Source organism: Rhinatrema bivittatum, unplaced genomic scaffold (assembly GCF_901001135.1).
Source record: "Rhinatrema bivittatum unplaced genomic scaffold, aRhiBiv1.1, whole genome shotgun sequence".
Classification (NCBI taxonomy): Eukaryota; Metazoa; Chordata; class Amphibia; order Gymnophiona; family Rhinatrematidae; genus Rhinatrema; species Rhinatrema bivittatum.
Genome location: NW_021820532.1, coordinates 195,151 through 221,112, shown reverse-complemented (window position 1 = coordinate 221,112; position 25,962 = coordinate 195,151). Strand labels below are relative to the sequence as shown.

General features: G+C 51.5%; 1 protein-coding gene across 3 annotated transcripts in view; it reads left to right on the top strand.

Annotated features, from left to right (window-relative positions):
• The window catches only part of LOC115081703 (spectrin beta chain, non-erythrocytic 2-like), a 150,375-nt gene extending 126,529 nt beyond the window's left edge, over window positions 1-23,846 (top strand). For 2 of the 3 annotated variants that reach the window (XM_029586124.1, XM_029586123.1), the window contains 3 exons: window positions 9,780-9,895; window positions 21,702-21,842; window positions 23,161-23,846. In XM_029586124.1, coding sequence (XP_029441984.1) covers window positions 9,780-9,895; window positions 21,702-21,842; window positions 23,161-23,501 — 598 coding nt within the window. In that variant the 3' untranslated portion in view covers window positions 23,502-23,846. Of the gene's footprint in view, window positions 1-9,779; window positions 9,896-12,375; window positions 13,187-21,701; window positions 21,843-23,160 lie in introns of those variants that run through there. The other variant, XM_029586125.1, reaches the window with a different exon arrangement.
• The last annotated feature ends 2,116 nt before the right edge of the window (window positions 23,847-25,962 follow it).

The following is a 25,962-nucleotide window of genomic DNA, read 5'->3' as shown; positions in this document are numbered from 1 at the left end:
CAGTATCGCAATGGTATTAAGCAGGAGGAACCACAGAAAAGACTTATATTTTGCTTTTCTGTCCATGGCTTGGGATTGCCTCGAAAGCTCTGGGCTGGCGTTCATTTTTGAGGGATAAAATGTGCGCGTTGGGTGCACAGTTAGGAGACGGAGAGATACTGAGGAGCTGAGGTCACTGCAGGGGGTATCTAGGGTGACGTCAGCTTTGCAACCTGACTCCGTCTCCCATCTGCTGGCAGGGGAGCACATAATTATCGTATCGGCAGTCGTTTCCGGTTTCGTTTTCGTAGAACCGTGGGAAATTTCGTTTCCCGTGGTTCTGACCGTGGTTTTTTTCCAGCTGTCCTGATCCGAAAAAAAAACAAACCACCCCGATCCTTCAGATCTAATTATTTACAATCCCCCCCCCCAAAAAAAAAAACTTGCCTAAAGTCCCTGGTGGTCCAGCGGGGGTCCCAGGAGCGATGTCCCCCTCTCGGGCCGTCGGCTGCCAGTAAACAAAATGGCGCCGGTGGCCCTTTGCCCTTACCATGTGACAGGGGCTATCAGTGCCATTGGTCGGTCCCTGTCACATGGTAGGAGCAATGGACGGCCGGCGCCGTAATGTGGTGCGAGCAGTCTCATCAAAGATGAGGCAGAGCTCCCAGAGAAAGTGATTCAGGTTGGACAAGAGGATCCTCCCTCTTCCAGAGGGGGGAGGCCCAAGCCAATGCTGAACCCCCCCCCAACTGAAACAAAATGTTACCTTGGCTTTATCAGTCAGGAAAAGGCCCACCTGGAGGACAAAGGCCTTGCCATGAGAATGAGGTGGAGGCGGCAGGCTGTGGCACATGCCTAGGAGCTGGGCTTGGACTCCTGGAGGACGCGCAGATAGAGGCGCAACTGGTAGTGCATCCAGATGAGCCACCAGTCTCTCCAGTGACCTGATCCAAGACATTCCCAGCATGGCCCAGTAGGGCAGCCAGTTCCGCCAGGTCCATGGTCTCAGCAAACTGTAATGGAGGACTCTTGGTGCCAAGGGGTGATTGACACGGCCTAGCAGACTCACCCACTAGCATCGCCTGGTCTGCTGGCGAGCGTGCCCTGGGGCTGGCCCGACTGGAACTTTGCTAATACCAGCCACCTTCCCTGCAGGCTGAGCCCTTGCGTTCTGGCGGCCAGCAGATGTTCGGTGGCTCTCTAGGACAGCGGCAAGAATGAGAGTCCAGAAGCTGGCTGGAGGAATGCAGGACAACAGGAACGTTGGCAACACATTCTGCTACGGCAAGAGACCCGTTGTTGAGGCACTGGAGAGGCGTCTGAAGGGCCCTTAAATACTGAGCTGGATGACCTCATCAGAAGGCATCGTGGGGATTTTTCCACCGTGGCACCCTTAGGAGAGGGAGTTGCGTGCACGCGTCTTAAGCGGTCCTGGAGGAGAGGCAGCACGGGGCTGAGAGACGGCAACATCCCTGCCACAGAGGAGCATCACCGATTGTCTAGGGGTCTACTGCCAGCATTGGAGTGAGTACCACGACTCAAGGGTCCTACCCGTGAGCCACGAATCCTAACAACTAACTGCCGCTTCAGGTTACCATGCAGATTACCCCCATGTTTCTGATGTGGATAGAAACTACCATGCCATGAACATTACCCAATGCCTTCTGTTAAGGGCAGTAACTGCCGCTCTGTGCAGGTTACCCCCATGCCTTCTGTTAAGGGTAGTAACTGCTGCTCTGTGCAGGTTACCCCCATGCCTTCTGTTAAGAGTAGTAACTGCCGCTCTGTGCAGGTTACCCCATGCCTTCTGTTAAGGGCAGTAACTGCCGCTCCATGCAGGTTACCCCCATGCCTTCTGTTAAGGGCAGTAACTGCCGCTCCATGCAGGTTACCCCCATGCCTTCTGTTAGGGGTAGTAACTGCCGCTCCATGCAGGTTACCCCCATGCCTTCTGTTAAGGGCAGTAACTGCCACTCCATGCAGGTTACCCCCATGCCTTCTGTTAAGGGCAGTAACTGCCGCTCTATGCAGGTTACCCCCATGCCTTCTGTTAAGGGCAGTAACTGCCGCTCCATGCAGGTTACCCCCATGCCTTCTGTTAAGGGCAGTAACTGCCGCTCCATGCAGGTTACCCCCATGCCTTCTGTTAAGGGCAGTAACTGCCGCTCCATGCAGGTTACCCCCATGCCTTCTGTTAAGGGCAGTAACTGCCGCTCCGTGCAGGTTACCCCCATGCCTTCTGTTAAGGGAAGTAACTGCCGCTCCGTGCAGGTTACCCCCATGCCTTCTGTTAAGGGCAGTAACTGCCGCTCCGTGCAGGTTACCCCCATGCCTTCTGTTAAGGGCAGTAACTGCTGCTCCATGCAGGTTACCCCCATGCCTTCTGTTAAGGGTAGTAACTGCCGCTCCATGCAGGTTACCCCCATGCCTTCTGTTAAGGGTAGTAACTGCTGCTCTGTGCAGGTTACCCCCATGCCTTCTGTTAAGGGTAGTAACTGCCGCTCCATGCAGGTTACCCCCATGCCTTCTGTTAAGGGCAGTAACTGCCGCTCTGTGCAGGTTACCCCCATGCCTTCTGTTAAGGGCAGTAACTGCCGCTCCATGCAGGTTACCCCCATGCCTTCTGTTAAGGGTAGTAACTGCCGCTCCATGCAGGTTACCCCCATGCCTTCTGTTAAGGATAGTAACTGCTGCTCTGTGCAGGTTACCCCCATGCCTTCTGTTAAGGGTAGTAACTGCCGCTCCATGCAGGTTACCCCCATGCCTTCTGTTAAGGATAGTAACTGCTGCTCTGTGCAGGTTACCCCCATGCCTTCTGTTAAGGGCAGTAACTGCCGCTCCATGCAGGTTACCCCCATGCCTTCTGTTAAGGATAGTAACTGCCGCTCCATGCAGGTTACCCCTGTATCTTCTGTTAAGGGTAGTAACTGCCGCTCCGTGCAAGTTATCCCCATGCCTTCTGTTAAGGGCAGTAACTGCTGCTCCGTGCAGGTTACCCCCATGCCTTCTGTTAAGGGCAGTAACTGCCGCTCCATGCAGGTTACCCCCATGCACCCTTTTCATCATTTCCATTCCAGCCTTTAGGTTTGCACAGTGTTTATCCCATGCCCTTTTGAATTTGTTTATTGTTTTCGTCCTTGCCACCTGTTCCACAAGGGCACTCCAGGGATCCCCCCCCCCCCCCCCATGAAGAAATATTTCCTTATGTTGGTTCTGAGTATTTGCATTTGCAGGATGGGACTGCTCTCTCGTATGCATCCAGTGCAGCCCCTCTGCTGCCCCTTCCTGGCTCCCTCCACCACGACGCCTCTGTCCTTTTTGTAACTGCTGAGTCCCTGGGCCTGCCAGGCCTCCCTTTGCTAGAATGATCCTCCTCCTCCTGGTGAGCCCTAGCGGCCTCCTCCCCTTCCTTTCTCTGCTCTGCTGGACTGGATCGGAGCCGGACAGTCTGCGCCATTGGACTGGTTAAATTTGGACTTAGGCAATTGGCAGGATTTGAAAAGATAACTTTACATCCAGCTAAGAAGCTGTGCGGCTGGCCCGGGGGCAGGAAGGGGCAGGTGTGCAGCGTTGTCCGGTAAACGGAGCTGCAGTTAGCGGGAGAAGCTCAGCTCACTCTCTATCAGATAGCGGGGGACAGCCGGGAGCGCTCCCACGCCACTGAATATCCTTCCGCGCCACTGAATATCCTTCCGCCGTTACCTGCCTAACTGTGCGCAGCTCGGCCTCTCCGAGAGGAGGCGGCGGGAGAGGTTCTGCCAGCAGCAGGGGGGCATTTTCATTTGTACTTCCGAGGGGATCAGGGGGTGTTAGGCGCTCGGCGAGACGGTGAGGGAAGGCACAGACCCTTCCTCTTTATTTTGGTGAAAAGCACTACTTACCCGGTTCTCCTTTGAGGTTATCCAGGCACACAAGGCCGCATAATTTACAAAGCTAAGCGGGTTATATTCAGACATAATTGGTTAAGTTTAGGTGCGTAAGGTCAGAGGGGCGTTTAGCCCACTGAACGTGACCCCCGCCGCAGGCCGGGCACCAGCGGATCTACTTCCACCAGATCCGTCTCCTTTTCTGCATGAAATAAAAAAAAACCCTCCACCAGTTCCTACCCCCAACAGTAAGACTACTCTTAAATTATTTGATAACTTCATTCACCCAGTCCTCTTTTATATGGGAGTGAAATCTGGGGTCTATCATTAACCCCAAACTGTACAGAATGGGACAGAGCCCCACCAAAAATCCTACACTTCCGGTGCCGTTAACAGACGCTCCATGCTCCACAGAAACATCGCCAATAATAGGCAGAGCAGAGTGAGGAGGCTTCCCCTTACTGCTCACCATGCAAAAAAAATAATATTCAAATTCTGGGGTCACCTCTGTATCACACACACAAACTCCCTCCACCAGAGTCAGGCTCTCTGAAGCAACACAAAACCCTGGAAAAACCACACTCGGCACCTATAAAGAGCACTAAGACCCAGGACTCATACAGTAACAGACCTTCCTAAGAAAAGGCAGCACTGCAAATATTACACCCAGTCCTAGAGCACCAGTACCCCTCCTACTGGGAACACAGAACAAGCAGGACTGCTACAGAACTCTATACAGAAAATACCGACGTGCAGAATATCTGGAGAGAGAGAACCAGAAATGCATTTCTACAAAACACAGAGTGATCAGAGACGCACAATTCCCAGGGCAGAGAGAGAAAATTCAAGACTTCCCCCAAAAGAAGGAGCAGGAAAAACTCAGCCTAATCCTGGGAGGGGAGGTGGGGGAGGGGAAGCAGCAGGAAAGCCTGTGGGATCCTGGCCCCGGGCCAGAAACGGAGCCTGAGCAGGGTCAACACGGACCAGCACCAGAACTTGTGGATTGCCTTTGTTCTTTCTCTTCTGCACTTTGCAGTTTTTTTTCCTTTTCTCACTGTGTTACTTGGCAGCGCATGAACAGTCTGTACTGCCAAGCTGTCTATGCCATTTTCCCTGCAAAGGGCAGAGATGGACAATCACTGGGCAGCTCCTCTGTTTCCCAGCTTTTGGGAAACAATATGCTCAATATCCCTCAATATCCTGCTTTCTGGTTCAATATCCTGCTTTTTGGTTCAGTATCCTGCTTTTTGGTTCAATATCCTGCTTTCTGGTTCAGTATCCTGCTTTCTGGTTCACTATCCTGCTTTTTGGTTCAGTGACCTGGTTTTTGGTTCACTATCCTGCTTTCTGGTTCACTATCCTGCTTTTTGGTTCACTGTCCTGCTTTCTGGTTCAATATCCTGCTTTCTGGTTCACTATCCTGCTTTTTGGTTCACTATCCTGCTTTCTGGTTCACTATCCTGCTTTTTGGTTCACTGTCCTGCTTTCTGGTTCAATATCCTGCGTTTTGGTTCACTGTCCTGCTTTCTGGTTCAATATCCTGCTTTTTGGTTCACTATCCTGCTTTCTGGTTCACTATCCTGCTTTCTGGTTCAATATCCTGCTTTTTGGTTCAATATCCTGCTTTCTGGTTCAGTATCCTGCTTTCTGGTTCACTGTCCTGCTTTCTGGTTCAATATCCTGCTTTCTGGTTCACTGTCCTGCTTTTTGGTTCAGTGTCCTGCTTTTTGGTTCAGTGTCCTGCTTTTTGGTTCACTATCCTGCTTTTTGGTTCAGTGTCCTGCTTTTTGGTTCACTATCCTGCTTTTTGGATCAGTGTCCTGCTTTTTGGTTCACTATCCTGCTTTCTGGTTCACTGTCCTGCTTTCTGGTTCACTATCCTGCTTTTTGGTTCAGTGTCCTGCTTTTTGGTTCACTGTCCTGCTTTCTGGTTCACTATCCTGCTTTTTGGTTCAGTGTCCTGCTTTTTGGTTCACTATCCTGCTTTCTGGTTCACTATCCTGCTTTTTGGTTCACTGTCCTGCTTTCTGGTTCACTATCCTGCTTTCTGGTTCACTATCCTGCTTTTTGGTTCACTATCCTGCTTTCTGGTTCACTATCCTGCTTTTTGGTTCAGTATCCTGCTTTTTGGTTCACTATCCTGCTTTCTGGTTCAGTATCCTGCTTTCTGGTTCAGTATCCTGCTTTCTGGTTCAATATCCTGCTTTCTGGTTCACTGTCCTGCTTTTTGGTTCAGTATCCTGCTTTTTGGTTCACTATCCTGCTTTCTGGTTCAGTATCCTGCTTTTTGGTTCACTATCCTGCTTTTTGGTTCACTGTCCTGCTTTCTGGTTCACTATCCTGCTTTTTGGTTCACTATCCTGCTTTCTGGTTCACTATCCTGCTTTCTGGTTCACTATCCTGCTTTTTGGTTCAGTATCCTGCTTTCTGGTTCACTATCCTGCTTTTTGGTTCACTATCCTGCTTTCTGGTTCACTATCCTGCTTTTTGGTTCACTGTCCTGTTTTCTGGTTCACTATCCTGCTTTTTGGTTCACTGTCCTGCTTTCTGGTTCAATATCCTGCTTTCTGGTTCACTATCCTGCTTTTTGGTTCAGTATCCTGCTTTCTGGTTCACTATCCTGCTTTTTGGTTCACTGTCCTGTTTTCTGGTTCACTGTCCTGCTTTCTGGTTCAATATCCTGCTTTCTGGTTCAATATCCTGCTTTCTGGTTGGCTGTATTATAGAACTGTAGGAGCAGGTGCTGAGTGCCTGCAGTACTTAAATCCCAGGAGTAGAGGCTTCCGGTTAACAGCTTGATACAGTAACATTCAGTTGAAGATTTCTCGTCTGTAACGAGCTCGTTGCGCACAATTCCGACGCGTAAGGCAAACCAGCGATACAGTCTCCAGTTTCGCGCGTCCGTAGTGCTTCTTAAAACAGACGCGTAACCCTTCCCCACCCGGCATGTAAATGAACGAATTAGCTGTATAATGAAGGAATTAGCTATTCCCCTCCGATACCGTAACGCGCGCTCAGGTTATCTCATTAGTAACGCACTGTTTTGCCGCGGCCGTAACGTGTTAGTTTACCGCCTCCCCCTAGTAGGAGTTAGGACTGTGAGTCTAGTAACAAATCCATCGACACCGCTTAAGATACTCAAAAACAATAAAACACAATAAAAAAAAAAAAGCGATACAGAGATGATCGAGAAAATGTAATGATGTGGGACACATAAAACCTGTCAGAAGAAAAAATAAAAATTTTTAAATACCTGTCGGAGGGCCGCGTGGGTCCAGGCGGCCGGCGGGCGGCGGGAGCCGGGTGGTCGCGTGTTAAATCTAGGCCGCGGGCGGGTGGGCGCCTGTTCCAGGCAGCAGCGGCAGCGGCGGCGGGGGGACACGCGTTAGTTCGAGACGGCCGGTGGGCGGCGGGTGGTCGCATGTTAAATCTAGGCCGGGTCCGCACAGGCGCGCATTCATTCACTGCCGGGGCAGCCCCCACCGGCAGTGAATGAATGCGCGCCTGTGCGACCCCTGCGATTCGGCGCTCAAGGCAGTCACATGCCGTGACGTCACGGCATGTGACTGCCTTGAGCGCCGAATCGCAGGGGTCGCATTCATTCACTGCCGGTGGGGGCTGCCCCGGCAGTGAATGAATGCGCGCCTGTGCGACCCCTGCGATTCGGCGCTCAAGGCAGTCACATGCTGTGACTGCCTTGAGCGCCGAATCGCAGGGGTCGCACAGGCGTGCATTCATTCAGGCGGAGGAGCCGGCTGCTTTCGCCGCCGGCTCCTCCGCCTGGATGAATGAATGCGCGCCTGTGCGACCCGGCCTAGATTTAACACGCGACCACCCGCCGCCGCCCGCCCGCCGGCCGTCTCGAACTAACGCGTGTCCACCCGCCCCCGCCGCCTGGAACAGGCGCCCACCCGCCCGCGGCCTAGATTTAACACGCGACCACCCGGCTCCCGCCGCCCGCCGGCCGCCTGGACCCACGCGGCCCTCCGACAGGTATTTAAAATTTATTTTTTTTGAACACTCAGGTTTTTACATATTTTTGGTATTTTTTTTTTTCACTTCATGGTACCTGTCATTTCAAATGTCATTTGAAATGACAGGTACCAGCGCACCCTGGTTACTGTATAGGCGCTGTATTAAGCGCCTATACAGTAAAATGGGTTACGCGGGCATAACCCTTCCCTACCGCTTTAAAGCCGCGGCATGCATTTGCATGCGATTAGAGGAGAGTATCGGGGAGTTAGTGAAGAGAACTGTGCGTGCGGGGAGGAAGGGTGTGCCTGACACTGCCGCACTGTTATTACCGCGGCCTTACAGGATCGACCTGTAAGTTGGCTCGTAAGACCTGCGCTAAGATTTCTAAAATTTCTCCTTCAATAATTGAACTATGTCACCAAAACGCAAGGGTAAGGTGAGGGTTATACCCTCCAGAGCCGTTACCCTCACCTATCCAATTAGAAATAACGCGCTTCATGCCTGTACCTGCTAAAGAGCCAGGAGCCGAGGAGCCAGATGGGCAGAGCGGCGGGGGAGAGCCTGAGAAGGCCACCGGCACAAAGAGAGAACGGCGAAAACGTCGAGGAGGGCCCGGAGGATGACCCCACTTACGGACACGGGCTCGGGGTGGAAGGGAGTGCTGCCGGAGAGAGGCCACGAAATCTGACATCTCCGGAGGTAAACCCCATTTTGGGGCTTGCAGAGAAAGACGAGGAAGCTGAAGGAGAGAGGCATTGAGCCTGGGGCAGCGACCCGGAGAGAGAGCGCCGCAGAACCTGGCCCGGGGAATGTGGCAGGTACAGGGGGAAGGTGGTGCAGTCGGCGCGACCGGCGGTGACCCGAGCCGCCCTCCTGTGGTGACCCTTGATAGACTCTGGGATTTGGTGGGAGGCTTTAAGCATGAGATGAGGATTACCTATCAAGAATTAGACCAAGCTCGTACCAAACAACACCAAGAACTGTCGGAAATGCAGGAGAAATTAACTGTTACCAATGCTCGGATTTCTGAGTTGGAGAAAAAAGATGAGAAAACTCAAGGATTCAAAGCAGTAGTAGCTAAGGATCGTGAACTACTTGCGAGACGTATTGAAACTCCTGAAAATAACGCTAAGAGCCTGAATATTCGTACATTGAATTTTCCTCCAATTGCAGGAGCAACTCCATATTTTACTCTTAAAAAGTTTTTCCAAGTGATTTTGGGCTTTCTAGATTCTGAAATGCCTGCAGTAAATCCCTGCCCATTTCTAGAAGGGTAAATAGAGATTCCAATAGACCCTTTCAAGACGACTCGACGAATTTCCTCGAGAACTCAGATTTGGTGGTAATCGACAAGGGAACATTATTGGTCTCTCTAATTACAAGCTCAGACGTTAACAAAATTATGAAAATATATTTCAGGAAATTTCCTATAAAATTCCATGATTTAAACGTAAGAATATTTCCGGACCTAGCGTTAATCACACAACAAAGACGTAAAACTTTTCTGGTGTTACGCCAAGATGTGATTGCATTAGGAATCACGTTTTTATTACGCTTTCCTTGCAAATGCTTAGTAAGGAGGAGTGATGAATGTAATATTTTCTTTGCCCCAGAGCAGTTAGCAAGGTTTATAGATTCAAAAGAGCATCTGACATCATCCCCAGAGATACAATAAATAGTACAGCAGGTGTTCTGTGCGCGCATGTTCTTATGGTTTCCTCATAACATTTTCTCTATATTGTAAACTCCCGTATACTACCTCGTGATTAGATTCATTGATTGTTAAAAAGGATATTTTCAATAGAATAATATCGTGTAGAAATATCCTTTATTTCTGTTATGAACTGGTGATTGGTTTGTAAAATCTAGAAAAGTCTATAAATGAATTAGAAAAAAATAATAAATCCCAGGAGTAGATCAGCCTCAGGCTCTGTGACCCTCTCTTTCTTTCTTATCCAGAGCGGGAGGGCATCAGTCGGTCCCAGAAGACAGCAGAGAGATCTTCAGGCTGCCGCCACCCGCAGCCCCGTTGCAGGCATCCCAGGGGAGCCTGGAGGACCCCGGGCAGCTGAAAGGTGAGTCACACGGTCGTGGTGTGGCCTGCAGGGAACCTAAGAAGTGCCCCGCTGAGTCAGACCCTAGGTCCATTCAGCCCAGTTTCCTGTTTCTAGCAGTGGCCAGCCCGGGTCACGAGTTCCCGGTAGCACCCAAAGAGTAGATCCATCCCATACTGCTCACTTCCAGGGATAAGCAGTGGCTTTCCCAAATACACCTGCTTAATAAAGGTTTCCATCTCTTTCCCCCTCCCAGCAGATGGCGACATCTCAGCCACTTCTTAGGAGGTGGTGCCGGCAGCAGGAACCCGGCATTTTCTGCCTCCAGCAGGTGGTAGGGAGGTGGTTAGGATCGGAGCAGCAGTTCCAGCCCATTAGCAAGCTCCCAGTCCCAGAGGGGACCTTGGTGGAGCTCAGGAGGGGAGAGGAGTTAATAAAATAATAATAATAATATTAATCTGTGAAATTTTTTCCTGACGCGCACCCAGTCACCGCTCCTGGGCGCGCGATGCATTATTTAAATCAGGGGTTGCACTAAAAAGGACGCGCTAGGGATAAATTGTGCATCCCTGAGCAGGTTAGGAAAATGGACGTTCAATGAATGGGCGTCCATTTCCCTAACCTGACCACGGGCAAGATTTTTTTTCCATGCTGCTTCCTGTGGTTCCTCCTACTTAGTATCAGGCGCACGGTGATTTTTTTTGCATCAGGGGTAACAGCTAAGAGCACGCATTTACATGTGATGAACGCTATTCGCTAGACCCTGGTCTGGATGCACGTTTTGGAGGCGCTGATCCCCTTACTGCGTCGGGTGCTAGCCTAGCGTGTCCTCGAGCTCATTAGCCTGTGCGTTAGGCTCGGTGCACGACACAGCATCGGCCCCGTAAGAGAGGCTGAGTTTACTGGGCTGGCGCACGCACACTGGGGCTGCACTGGCAGAAGTGCTTACAGGGGAGCAGGTACACAGGGAAGCTGGGTGAGACGGGGAGGGTCGCCACAATAGTTTTGGTGTATCGGCCGCTCCGGGGGTGATGGACAGACCCGACCGTGTACACCGTTGCGGGGCCTATGGTGTGCACCGTGCATCCGTGGAGAAGGAACCGCTGTGTGCCGCATGCGTTCGGACGGGGGGAGGTCCCCAGGGAGTGCTCGGCTTCATTTTCATTGTCACCGCCTCCAGCTGATCTCTCTCCTTCTCCGGAGCCCCGTCTTAACTCCAGCGGCGTCGGATGCGGGTGCCACGTGGCCATCAACTGAGGGGGCTGGCTCGGCGGCCATTTTGTCAGCGGTTCCCACGTGAGCTGGTCCTTGCGATCTGAAGTCCTCGGAGGCCGGTGGGGGTGTGCGGAGGTGCCTCCTACCCTCATCTCACCTGTAGTCTTCCCTCCCAGTGACCGAGGGGGTTTTTTTACGGTTCCTGCATCGGGCTGTTTGTGCCTTCAAGAAGCTGGGAAAAGTCCTGTCATGGAGGGAGCAAAGGCCCCTGAGAAGCTTCCTCCCGTTTTGTCTCATCAAGTCCTGGCAAGAGAGGATTATTGAGGCTCCGGGTCCTTCATGGGCAGACCCTGAGGGGTCAGAGTACCACAAGGAAACCGAGAGCTCGGCCCCCCCTTGGGTCTCGAGGATGATTCTGTCACCCTCCTCTTCTTCGGGGATGCAGTTGGGGTTTGATGGTCTCTGCCTGGGAGATGTAAAGTCCCAGGAGACACGGGTATGGCATCCTGTCGTCAGAGGGGTGCGCACGTTCACCAGGGTCTTTCCCCGGCACCCCGAGCTGGAGGAGATGGCGCTTGCGGAGTGGGAATCTCCCGAGTCAGTGCTACAAGGGGTGCGGGCAGATGTTCCACCCCCTTCCTCCGACCAGGCTGCAGGCAGCTTCTCAAATCCCGATAGTGGGTCGGCTGTGACGAGGTACACCGCCGATCTGGTGGAAGGTTCCTCGGGATCACCTCTGCAGCATTTATTCACTTCCTCGGTGACAGCGGTCCAGATTTCTGTGTGTACTGCCCTGTGCTGCGTGCGCACCTTCTCTGGAACCGACAGCTTCCAGAGAGTAAGGAAGTGGCGAGGATGGAGTCTGCAGCCGCCATTTGGCTAGTGCACTTTATGATTTGCTCAGCAGTTCTTCTCGCTAATTAGCCCTCTCGGTCACGGTTTCTCTGGCTACGCAATTGGGCAGCAAATTCATGGTCAAAAACACAACTGGGCAAGCTTCCTTTTAAGGGATCACTGCTGTCTGGCGAAGACCTGGATCAGTTGGTGAAAAACCTGGGGGATCCCAAGCCCTAGCAGCTCCCAGAGGATAAGGGTCTGTCCTTTTCCAGGTCCAGCAAGGGTCATAATATAAGAAGCTGCCATACTGGGTGAGAGCAAGGATCCTCAAGCTCAGCATCCTGTTTCCAACCCAGCTACACTAACTGCACTAATCACATCCTCTAGCAACAAATTCAAGAGCTTAATTGTGCGTTGAGTGAAAAATAATTTCTCTGATTTGTTTTCAGTGTGCTACTTACTAACTTCATTGTGAGAAGTGCCTGACCAGAAAACCAATATGGAGAAAAGAAAACTGACCCAGAATCCTCGGTTTCCTTAGCCTGCCTTAGCTGTATGAACTCTAACTGACTTCTTGAGAATGACTTGCAGAATTCATAGGATATCTGGACAGGCAGTCAAGCTGGCTCCATAAGGTGACGCCTACTCATAGGGTCACAGAAAGCAGAAGACAACAGCGGGAACTTCAGGCTATCCGATCATAATAAAAGGCACTATTCTCAGGAATATCTATAAAAACAACTTCAGATATGTTAATTGCCCTGACCAGCAAGATTCTAACAGAACAAAGGACTATCTAGAGAGTGATGGTAAATGGGCCCCACCTGGCAGAAGTAATCAGGGCAGTTCAGGGATAGTCACATCATGCAGTTGACATGACAACCTATGTAAATGATTCTTTGGGCAGTCACACAACCCTCTAGAATCTTCTACCATTGTACAATATTGAATGTTATCTATAAAAGAAGGGTCATGTCCTGTATACAGGGAGATGCTGGTCAATTTGTCAGAGAAAGGGTATCCATTATCCAGCATCTACCTATACTGATCAATAAAACAAAATTATAGTTTCTACAAAGTCTAAGTGTTCTTGTATCCCTGGATATAAGCGTAGGTTATATCCAGGGATATAACCATACCTTTTAATTATGTTATTTATATGTTTTAATTATATGTTTTAATTTATATGTTTTAATTTATATGTTTTAATTATGTTATATATAACCGTACCTTTTAATTATGTTATTAACCCCATATATCTTAACCCAAGTTAATTCGACCTGTTCATTGTAAGACATTTACTTGTCATTGTTATTGTTGAGAATGTAAACCAAATTGATCAATAATTCTGTTATTGGAAAGTCGGTATAGAAAAATGCTAAATAAATAAATAAATAGGTTGCGCTTAACAATGGAGTGCCCCCTAGTCCTTGTATTATCCAAAAGAGTAAACAACCAATTCACATTTACCCGTTTTAGACCTCTCATGATCTTAAAGACCTCTATCATATTCCCCCCTCAGCCGTCTCTTCTCCAAGCTGAACAACCCTAACCTCTTCAGCTTTTCCTCATAGGGGAGCTGTTCCACCCCCTTTATCATTTTGGTTGCCCTTCTCTGTACCTTCTCCATCGCAACTATATCTTTTTTGAGATGCGGCGACCAGAATTGTACACAGTATTCAAGGTGCGGTCTCACCATGGAGCGATACAGAGGCATTATGACATTTTTCCGTTTTATTAACCATTCCCTTCCTAATAATTCCTAATATTCTGTTTACTTTTTTGTCCACCACAGCACACCGAGCCAATGATTTCAATGTAATATCAACTATGACGCCTAGGTCTCTTTCCTGGGTGGTAGCTCCTAATATGGAACCTAACATCGTGTAACTACAGCAATGGTTATTTTTCCCTATATGCATCACCTTGCACTTATCCACATTAAATTTCATCTGCCATTTGGATGCCCAATCTTCCAGTCTCACAAAGTCCTTCTGCAATTTATCACAGTCTGCTTGTGATTTAACTACTCTGAATAATTTTGTGTCATCCGCAAATTTGATAACCTCACTCGTTGTATTCCTTTCCAGATCATTTATAAATATATTAAAAAGCACCGGTCCAAGTATAGATCCCTGAGGCACTCCACTGTTTACCTTTTTTCCATGCAAAAACTGACCATTTAATCCTACTCTGTTTCCTGTCTTTTAAACAGATTGCAATCCACAAAAGGACATCGCCTCCTATCCCATGACTTTTTAGTTTTCTTAGAAGCCTCACATGAGGGACTTTGTCAGATGCTTTCTGAAAATACAAATACACTACATCTACCGGTTCACCTTTGTCCACATGTTTATTCACCCCTTCCAAAAAATGTAGCAGATTTGTGAGGCAAGACTTGCCCTGGGTAAAGCCATGCTGACTTTGTTCCATTAAACCAAGTCTTTCTATATGTTCTGTGATTTTGGTCTTTAGAACACGTTCAACTATTTTTCCTGGCACTGAAGTCAGGCTCATCAGTCTATATTTTCCCAGATCACCCCTGGAGCCCTTTTTAAATATCTGGATTACATTGGCCATCTTCCAGTCTTCAGGTACAACGGATGATTTTAATGATAGGTTACAAATTAATTGAAATAGGTCTGAAATTTCATTTTTGAGTTCTTTCAGAACCCTGGGGTGTATACCATCCAGTCCAGGTGATTTACTACTCATCAGTTTGTCAATCAGGCCTACCACATCTTCTAGGTTTACCATGATTTGGTTACCTATGAAATCATTGCCTATGAAAACCTTCTCCGGAAAGGGTATCTCCCCAACATCCTCTTCAGTAAACACCAAAGCAAAAAAATCGTTTAATCTTTCCGCAATGGCCTTATCTTCCCTAAATGCTCCATTTACCCCTCGATCATCTAACGGTCCAACCGACTCCCTCGCAGGCTTTCTGCTTCATGTATATTTTTTAAAGTTTTTATTATGAGTTTTTGCCTCTATGGCCAACTTCTTTTCAAATTCTCTCTTCTACCCATAAAGATTCTACTATGCATTTAGTCTCTTGCAGGATATTTATCTTGTTGCACTCTATGCCATCCTGAACATAAAGTGTCATCCCCTCCCCCTCAACTACCGAGTTGGTCCACCCTACCACTGTGATATAATTTGTAACCTGGTATAACACTATCCTGCTTCCACCAGGTCTCTGAGATTTCATTTTTACCTCTTCATTCAATATTATACACTCTAACTCTCCCATCTTACTTCTTAGATGTCTAGCATTGGCATACATACATTTTAAAGTATGTTTCTTGTTTGTATTGACAACCTGCTTATCACTTTACAGGGATAATTTGGGATCTGTTAACTCGGGTGGTTCTTTACTTATGGGCACATGGACTACTTTTGCTTTTATTGGAACCTTTCTGTTGGGATACCCTAAATCTGTTTCATTAGTATCTTTCGAAGATATCTCCTTCCAAACTATGTATTGCTGAGCAACTATTGGCTTTCCCCCTTGTTCTAGTTTAAAAGCTGCTCTATCTCCTTTTTAAAGGTTAGCGCCAGCAGTCTGGTTCCACCCTGGTTAAGATGGAGCCCGTCCTTTCAGAAAAGACTCCCCCTTCCCCAAAAGATTTCCCAGTTCCTGACAAAACTGAATCCCTCTTCCTTGCACCATCGTCTCATCCACGCATTGAGACTCCGGAGCTCTGCCTGCCTCTGGGGACCTGCGCATGGAACAGGGAGCATTTCAGAGAATGCTACCCTGGAGGTTCTGGATTTAAGCTTTCTACCTAAGAGCCTAAATTTGGCTTCCAGAACCTCCCTCCCACATTTTCCTATGTCATTGGTGCCCACATGTACCAGGACAGCCGGCTCCTCCCCAGCACTGTCTATAATCCTATCTAGGTGACGCGTGAGGTCCGCCACCTTCGCACCAGGCAGGCATGTTACCAGGCGAGCCTCACGCCCACCAGCCACCCAGCTATCTACATTCCTAATAATCGAATCACCAACTATGACGGCCGACCTAACCCTTCCCTCCTGAGCAGTAGCCCTGGGAGACTCGTCCTTGGTGTGAGAAGACAGTGTATCACCTGGAGAGCAGGTCCTTGCTATCTGATCACTTCCTGCTACTCCAGGGTGATGCTCTCTGACCAGGTGACCTTCCTCCTCCAAGGCAGCACCGGTGCTGCCAGATTGGAGTTGGGACTTGGCTACTATGTCCCTGAAGGTCTCCTGTATATATATCTCTGTCTGTCTCAGCTCCTCCAGTTCTGCACTCTGGCCTCCAGAGATCGGACTTGTTCTCTGAGAGCCAGGAACTCTTCACAGGGGGTACACACATGCAACCTCTCACCAACTTGTAAAAAATCATACATGTGACACTCGATGCAAAAGATTATAAGGCTGGACTGCTGCCTTTATCATAATATTGTTGATTTCTTAGTTAAGTTTAAGTTGCTAAGGGAGTAGGGATGAGTAAATTACTGTCCTTTAAACTTGTGGTGTACTTGCTGTTAATCTGGTAGTGACCTGGAAGGGGATTATTAAACTTTTGATAAGGGCTGTGGCAAGCCTGTGTTTAGATAAAACCCTGATTGATGTTTAATGTGGAAGTGTTTCTTGCCTATAAAATCAAAGAATGAGCTAGGGGTGGATGGGAGGGAGGGAAAGGCAGATACTGGAATTACCTACCTTATGCTAGCTTTTTATTTCAGGCGCACACACTAAAGAATATATTTCACCAAACGTTTTACATGCTAAAGATTTCCCAAAGCGCAATACTCACCAGTCCTCTTCAGCCGGCAGCAAAATCTGCTTATCTTCTCAGTGCTCCCACAGGGGCAGGGGCAGTCTGGGGACTCCAGGCGTTACAGGACAGGCCTTTGGTTCTGCCTCCCACAAATTTCCCACGCCTAGAAGCGGGGTCAGTCCTTTTGTGGCTTCAGAAAGACGAGGTCCGATGCCGGGCCTTCCTCAGCGGGTCTGCTCCCTTCTAACCCTGATAGGGGGGGGGGGGGGGCTCGCTTATAGGGGTTCCACAGAGAGTGGACCCATATTACATCGGATCAGTGGGTATTAGAGATTATCCGCACTGGATCTGCAGCAGCCGCTTTGTGATGTCTTCATGCTCTCCCCTGGTTCTGTGGCCAATCAGCAGGCAGTCCTGCTCCAGCTCCTGTGGGCAGTGGTCCCTGTTCCCCCAGCCGAGCTGGGGCAGAGTCACCATTCCATGTACTTCATGGTGCTCACGACGGAAGGGTCTTTCCACCCTATTATGGATCTCAAAGGGGCGAACAGCAGGTTGCAGGTTACCCACGTTCGTATGGAAGCTCTGCAGCCTCTTCTCACCGCGGATCGGCAGGGGTAGTATCTCTGCCGTCTCGATTTGGCAGAGGCCTAACTGCACATCCTGACACGGCTCCGGATCAGAAGCCCCTGCGCTTTGAGTGCTGTAAGAGCGTTTTGAGTTCCATTTGCTGCCTTTCTTAAAAAGATACCCAGCTATGTAGCGCCCTGCGTATTTACCAAGGTAATGGTAGCAGTAGCGGTGGTGCTCAGACGCGAAGGCTTTATAGTTCACCTCTATCTGTACGACACGGTTAATTCATGCAAAGTCTCGTCAGGAGGACACACGCATGTCCAACCGGGTAGTCCATGTTTTAGAAGACTTAGGTGGGCAGTCGATTTTGCAAAAAGCAGGTGCGGAGGTCGCCGAGCCTCCTGCTTTCCTACAGATTGGGAAGACTTGCAGGCCCTTGGATTGACAGTAACCTGCACAGAGAGGCAGTTACTACCCTTAACAGAAGGCATGGGGTAACCTGCACAGAGAGGCAGTTACTGCCCTTAACAGAAGGCATGGGGGTAACCTGCACAGAGAGGCAGTTACTGCCCTTAACAGAAGGCATGGGGGTAACCTGCACAGAGAGGCAGTTACTGCCCTTAACAGAAGGTATGGGGGTAACCTGCATGGAGCGGCAGTTACTACCCTTAACAGAAGGCATGGGGTAACCTGCACAGAGAGGCAGTTACTACCCTTAACAGAAGGCATGGGGTAACCTGCACAGAGAGGCAGTTACTACCCTTAACAGAAGGCATGGGGGTAACCCGCACGGAGCGGCAGTTACTGCCCTTAACAGAAGGCATGGGGGTAACCCGCACGGAGCGGCAGTTACTGCCCTTAACAGAAGGCATGGGGGTAACCCGCACGGAGCGGCAGTTACTGCCCTTAACAGAAGGCATGGGGGTAACCCGCACGGAGCGGCAGTTACTGCCCTTAACAGAAGGCATGGGGGTAACCCGCACGGAGCGGCAGTTACTACCCTTAACAGAAGGCATGGGGGTAACCCGCACGGAGTGGCAGTTACTACCCTTAACAGAAGGCATGGGGGTATCCTGCACAGAGCGGCAGTTACTACCCTTAACAGAAGGAATGGGGGTAACCTGCATGGAGCATCAGTTACTGCCCTTAACAGAAGGCATGGGGGTAACTTGCATGGAGCGGCAGTTACTACCCTTAACAGAAGGCATGGGGGTAACCTGCATGGAGCGGCAGTTACTACCCTTAACAGAAGGCATGGGGGTAACTTGCATGGAGCGGCAGTTACTTCCCTTAACAGAAGGCATGGGGGTAACCTGCATGGAGCGGCAGTTACTACCCTTAACAGAAGGAATGGGGGTAACCTGCATGGAGCATCAGTTACTACCCTTAACAGAAGGCATGGGGGTAACTTGCATGGAGCATCAGTTACTACCCTTAACAGAAGGCATGGGGGTAACTTGCATGGAGCGGCAGTTACTTCCCTTAACAGAAGGCATGGGGGTAACTTGCATGGAGCGGCAGTTACTTCCCTTAACAGAAGGCACGGGGGTAACCTGCATGGAGCAGCAGTTACCACCCTTAACAGAAGGCATGGGGGTAACCTGCATGGAGCAGCAGTTACCACCCTTAACAGAAGGCATGGGGGTAACCTGCATAGAGCAGCAGTTACTGCCCTTAACAGAAGGAATGGGGGTAACTTGCATGGAGCGGCAGTTACTACCCTTAACAGAAGGAATGGGGGTAACTTGCATGGAGCAGCAGTTACTACCCTTAACAGAAGGAATGGGGGTAACTTGCATGGAGTGGCAGATACGTCTCTAAAATAAAAAAAAAAGTTGTTGAGCAGACTGGATGGACAACTTGCCACTCTTTCTGGAATCATTTACTTTTTTTAAAATTGTTTTCATTTGTTGTTCCTGCTGCCCCTCCTCCTTTCATCCAGCCAGGGCCATTCCTCCTGGTCTTACACCTTAATTACTACAAAACGTAATCTGGATGGCATCCGATCCAGTAGCACCGAGGTGTAAATTCTGTCCCAGCATCCCCTGCAGTGTAGGAGGGGCCTAAGGAAGAAGGCGTCCGCGTGCAGCCACTCCCAGATCTTCAGAGCTGGACCCCTCCCCCGTACACTGCTCTGAGGCCCTTTTTCAGATCGTGTGGGAGCCTTTAATTTGAACATATGGCACTAGATATGTAATTTCTGCTCTTCCACATTCCTGTGAATCAGGCACTCATTAACACCAGTCACAGATTAATTAGCAGTCATGGTCCTGACAGAAACCTTTCTAGCTAAGAGGGAGAGTTAAGGAGGTTCAACCCTGGATTTACCTGTAGCAGCTCCCTGGGATGCTGCAGCTTCATGGGCACATGCAACTGTGACTGCAGCTCCTGTGGGTACTCAGGGCATGGTCAGGCAGTGTCTGCAGCTCCTGTGGGTACCTATGGGCGTGGTCAGGCAGTGTCTGCAGCTCCTGTGGGTACTCAGGGCATGGTCAGGCAGTGACTGCAGCTCCTGTGGGTACTCAGGGCATGGTCAGGCAGTGACTGCAGCTCCTGTGGGTACTCAGGGCATGGTCAGGCAGTGTCTGCAGCTCCTGTGGGTACCTATGGGCGTGGTCAGGCAGTGTCTGCAGCTCCTGTGGGTACTCAGGGCGTGGTCAGGCAGTGACTGCAGCTCCTGTGGGTACCTATGGGTGTGGACAGGCAGTGTCTGCAGCTCCTGTGGGTACTCAGGGCATGGTCAGGCAGTGTCTGCAGCTCCTGTGGGTTCTCAGGGCATGGTCCGGCAGTGACTGCAGCTCCTGTGGGTACTCAGGGCATGGTCAGGCAGTGACTGCAGCTCCTGTGGGTACCTATGGGCGTGGTCAGGCAGTGACTGCAGCTCCTGTGGGTACTCAGGGCATGGTCAGGCAGTGACTGCAGCTCCTGTGGGTACCTATGGGCGTGGTCAGGCAGTGTCTGCAGCTCCTGTGGGTACTCAGGGCATGGTCAGGCAGTGACTGCAGCTCCTGTGGGTACCTATGGGTGTGGACAGGCAGTGACTGCAGCTCCTGTGGGTACTCAGGGCGTGGTCAGGCAGTGACTGCAGCTCCTGTGGGTCCTCATGGGTGTGGACAGGCAGTGACTGCAGCTCCTGTGGGTACTCAGGGCGTGGTCAGGCAGTGTCTGCAGCTCCTGTGGGTACTCAGGGCATGGTCAGGCAGTGTCTGCAGCTCCTGTGGGTACTCAGGGCGTGGTCAGGCAGTGACTGCAGCTCCTGTGGGTACTCAGGGCATGGTCAGGCAGTGACTGCAGCTCCTGTGGGTACCTATGGGCGTGGTCAGGCAGTGTCTGCAGCTCCTGTGGGTACTCAGGGCGTGGTCAGGCAGTGTCTGCAGCTCCTGTGGGTACTCAGGGCATGGTCAGGCAGTGTCTGCAGCTCCTGTGGGTACTCAGGGCATGGTCAGGCAGTGACTGCAGCTCCTGTGGGTACCTATGGGCGTGGTCAGGCAGTGACTGCAGCTCCTGTGGGTACTCAGGGCGTGGTCAGGCAGTGACTGCAGCTCCTGTGGGTACCTATGGGCGTGGTCAGGCAGTGTCTGCAGCCCTGTGGGTACTCAGGGCATGGTCAGGCAGTGACTGCAGCTCCTGTGGGTACCTATGGGTGTGGACAGGCAGTGACTGCAGCTCCTGTGGGTACTCAGGGCGTGGTCAGGCAGTGACTGCAGCTCCTGTGGGTCCTCATGGGTGTGGACAGGCAGTGACTGCAGCTCCTGTGGGTACTCAGGGCGTGGTCAGGCAGTGTCTGCAGCTCCTGTGGGTACTCAGGGCATGGTCAGGCAGTGACTGCAGCTCCTGTGGGTACTCAGGGCGTGGTCAGACAGTGTCTGCAGCTCCTGTGGGTACTCAGGGCGTGGTCAGGCAGTGTCTGCAGCTCCTGTGGGTACTCAGGGCGTGGTCAGGCAGTGACTGCAGCTCCTGTGGGTACTCAGGGCATGGTCAGGCAGTGACTGCAGCTCCTGTGGGTACCTATGGGCGTGGTCAGGCAGTGTCTGCAGCTCCTGTGGGTACTCAGGGCGTGGTCAGGCAGTGTCTGCAGCTCCTGTGGGTACTCAGGGCATGGTCAGGCAGTGACTGCAGCTCCTGTGGGTACTCAGGGCATGGTCAGGCAGTGTCTGCAGCTCCTGTGGGTTCCCATGGGTGTGGACAGGCAGTGACTGCAGCTCCTGTGGGTACCCATGGGCGTGGGGGGCATGGACAGGCAGTGACTGCAGCTCCTGTGGGTCCTCATGAGCGTGGACAGGCAGTGACTGCAGCTCCTGTGGGTACCCTCGGCTGTGGACAGGCCCATGGAAATATTTGTCTGTGGGCAGATACACTGAAGTCACAAATCTTTGATGCCCAGCATTAGTGATAGTTGGGTGGAATGTCACACTTGTACTCAGTAAACGTTTGTTTCCTTTTGCCATGTTTCAGATACCTTTCTCCAGCGAGCTGTGGGGAAGGAGCAGCTGCAGAGTTCGCCCACTGGGTCTCCAAGGCTAAAGGCTAACAGCTGCCATGGCAAGGACCCTGCACTGACAACTAGAAATAGGCGGTCCTTTTCTTTAAACACTGGTACGTGGAATATGTGCATGTACACGGAGATCTCTCAATGGGCACTCGCACAAGCTGTGGAGTCCTGATTGATTTTCTCCCATGGCTACCCAGGTCTATGCAGAGCAGTGATGGAAGTAGCTCTGAAGCGAGCTGCATCCCAGTTTCTCAGCCACAGAGGTCACAGCTACTTCCACTGCATACGTGGGAATACACAGAAAGAACCGGAGGCCACACACCCAGACTCTCTGATGAGAGCCAGATGGGAAAGTGTGAGAAAGGGTGGGAGTGCATGATGGTTCCCTGTTAAGAGCCAAATGACAGGTGTGAATGCAAGACAGCTTTCTCCATGGACACGCAGGATGAACCCTGCCACATAATGTTGATGGCAATTCATGGCACCGTATATGAAGAGTGACATAGCGGCGTTTAAAAGAGGACTGGAGAAGTTCCAATTGCAGGCTGTTAACCCGCAATTGGACGCGCGTTTCCCTTACCCCTTATTCAGTAAGGGGCGGAAAACGCACGTCCAACCCGCGGCACCTAATAGGGCCCTCAACATGCAAATGCATGTTGAGGGCCCTATTAGTTATTCCCGCGTGATTCACTAAGTAAAATGTGCAGCCAAGCCGCACATTTTACTTTCAGAAACTAGCGCCGACCCAAAAGTAGGCGCTAATTTCTTCCGGCACCGGGAAAGTGCACAGAAAAGCAGTAAAAACTGCTTTTCTGTGCACCCTCTGACTTAATATCTTGGCGATATTAAATCGGAGGTGCCGAAGGGTAAAAAAAAGTAAAAAAAAAAAAATTTTTGAAGTTGGCCAGCGGCTGTCAGGTCGAAAACCGGCCGGTCAGTTTTGCCGGCGTCCGGTGTCCGAGCCCATGGATGTCAGCGGGCTCGAGAACTGATGCCGGCAAAATTGAGCGTCAGCTGTCAAACCCGCTGACAGCCGCCGCTCTGGGCCAAAAGGAGGCGCTAGGGCCGCGCTAGTGTCCCTAGCGCCTCCTTTTGCTCATTTCTACCACCGAGCCTAATTTAAATACTGAACCGCGCGCACAGGCGAGTGGCCCGCTCTCCCACGGACTTTACTGAATCGGCCCGACAGTTATTAGCCAGGCAGACTTGGGAAAGCCGGCGCTCACTTATCCCCGGGAGTGAGAGACAAGAAAGAGATCAATTGTCAGGGATCTGACGGACACTTATGACCCGGACTGGCCGCTGTAGGACACAGGATGTGGGCTCGATGGGCCTCAGTCTGACCCAGCAGGGCGCTTCTTATGCTCTTACCTCACTCCACACAGAATTACCTGTTCCAGGCAACTTTGCTTTCTGTTTCAGCCGCACAGCAGCAAGTGCCTTGTGTTTCATCGCCCGACGAGGCCACTGAGATGAGAAGCAGCTCCACGCATTCGCTGTATGCCAGGGACCACTGCCCCTCCTCGGGTGCTAGCCAGTGGCGAGCCAGGGGCCAGACCACGCTGCCACAAAAGCAGCAGCAGGAAAGGAGCCAGGAGGTCACACCCCAGGGCAGGAGCCTCAAGATGAAACGCTGGGACAGACAGACTGCAAGGAGCCCTGAAAGGACTCTCTGCGAGCTGCAGCAGGACTGGGGTCACAGGATCCCGCCAAGCACAAAGAACAAATCTGTCTTCAAGATGATCTTCCAGAAGAAGGATTAAACGGGACTGCAGCAAGCCCCTCCTGACTCTCGGACAGTGACCAGCAGGGGTCAGAGAACAGGTCACGCCTTTCACGGGAGAGCCACAGATTACTTCTGTGTAAAGCTGGGAATGCTGAGGAGTTACATATTGCAATGGGGCACCATGACAGTCTCCCTGCCCTCCTCTCACATATCCTGGGTGTCTCATCACCTCACACCCATCGTGGGGGTCTCAGGACGCGGTAACTGCCCCCCACATACACCTCACATCCATCTTGGGGGTCTCAGGACGCGGTGACTGCCCCCCTTCATACACCTCACATCCATCTTGGGGGTCTCAGGATGCAGTGACTGCTCCCCTTCATACACCTCACACCCATCTTGGGGGTCTCAGGACGCGGTGACTGCTCCCCTTCATACACCTCACACACATCTTGGGGGTCTCAGGACGCAGTGACTGCTCCCCTTCATACACCTCACATCCATCTTGGGGGTCTCAGGACACAGTGACTGCTCCCCTTCATACACCTCACACCCATCGTGGGGGTCTCAGGATGCAGTGACTGCTCCCCTTCATAAAGCTCACACCCATCTTGGGGGTCTCAGGATGCAGTGACTGCTCCCCTTCATACACCTCACACTCATCTTGGGGGTCTCAGGACGCGGTGACTGCTCCCCTTCATACACCTCACACTCATCTTGGGGGTCTCAGGACGCGGTGACTGCTCCCCTTCATACACCTCACACCCATCTTGGGGGTCTCAGGACGCGGTGACTGCTCCCCTTCATACACCTCACACCCATCTTGGGGGTCTCAGGACGCGGTGACTGCTCCCCTTCATACACCTCACACTCATCTTGGGGGTCTCAGGACGCGGTAACTGCTCCCCTTCATACACCTCACACCCATCTTGGGGGTCTCAGGACGCAGTGACTGCTCCCCTTCATACACCTCACACCCATCGTGGGGGTCTCAGGATGCAGTGACTGCTCCCCTTCATACACCTCACACCCATCTTGGGGGTCTCAGGACGCAGTGACTGCCCCCCTTCATACACCTCACACCCATCTTGGGGGTCTCAGGACACGGTGACTGCTCCCCTTCATACACCTCACATCCATCTTGGGGGTCTCAGGATGCAGTGACTGCTCCCCTTCATACACCTCACATCCATCTTGGGGGTCTCAGGTCACAGTGACTGCTCCCCTTCATACACCTCACACTCATCTTGGGGGTCTCAGGACGCGGTGACTGCCCCCCTTCATACACCTCACATCCATCTTGGGGGTCTCAGGATGCAGTGACTGCTCCCCTTCATACACCTCACACTCATCTTGGGGGTCTCAGGACGCAGTGACTGCTCCCCTTCATACACCTCACATCCATCGTGGGGGTCTCAGGACGCAGTGACTGCTCCCCTTCATACACCTCACACCCATCGTGGGGGTCTCAGGACGCGGTGACTGCTCCCCTTCATACACCTCACACTCATCTTGGGGGTCTCAGGACGCGGTGACTGCTCCCCTTCATACACCTCACACTCATCTTGGGGGTCTCAGGACGCGGTGACTGCTCCCCTTCATACACCTCACACCCATCTTGGGGGTCTCAGGACGCGGTGACTGCTCCCCTTCATACACCTCACACTCATCTTGGGGGTCTCAGGATGCAGTGACTGCCCCCCTTCATACACCTCACACTCATCTTGGGGGTCTCAGGACGCGGTGACTGCTCCCCTTCATACACCTCACACTCATCTTGGGGGTCTCAGGACGCGGTGACTGCTCCCCTTCATACACCTCACACTCATCTTGGGGGTCTCAGGACGCGATGACTGCTCCCCTTCATACACCTCACACACATCTTGGGGGTCTCAGGACGCGGTGACTGCTCCCCTTCATACACCTCACACCCATCTTGGGGGTCTCAGGACGCGGTGACTGCTCCCCTTCATACACCTCACATCCATCTTGGGGGTCTCAGGACGCGGTGACTGCTCCCCTTCATACACCTCACACTCATCTTGGGGGTCTCAGGACGCGGTGACTGCTCCCCTTCATACACCTCACATCCATCTTGGGGGTCTCAGGACGCAGTGACTGCTCCCCTTCATACACCTCACACACATCTTGGGGATCTCAGGACGCGGTGACTGCTCCCCTTCATACACCTCACACCCATCTTGGGGGTCTCAGGACGCGGTGACTGCTCCCCTTCATACACCTCACACTCATCTTGGGGGTCTCAGGACGCGGTGACTGCTCCCCTTCATACACCTCACACCCATCTTGGGGGTCTCAGGACGCAGTGACTGCCCCCCTTCATACACCTCACACTCATCTTGGGGGTCTCAGGACGCGGTGACTGCCCCCCTTCATACACCTCACATCCATCTTGGGGGTCTCAGGACGCGGTGACTGCTCCCCTTCATACACCTCACACTCATCTTGGGGGTCTCAGGACGCGGTGACTGCTCCCC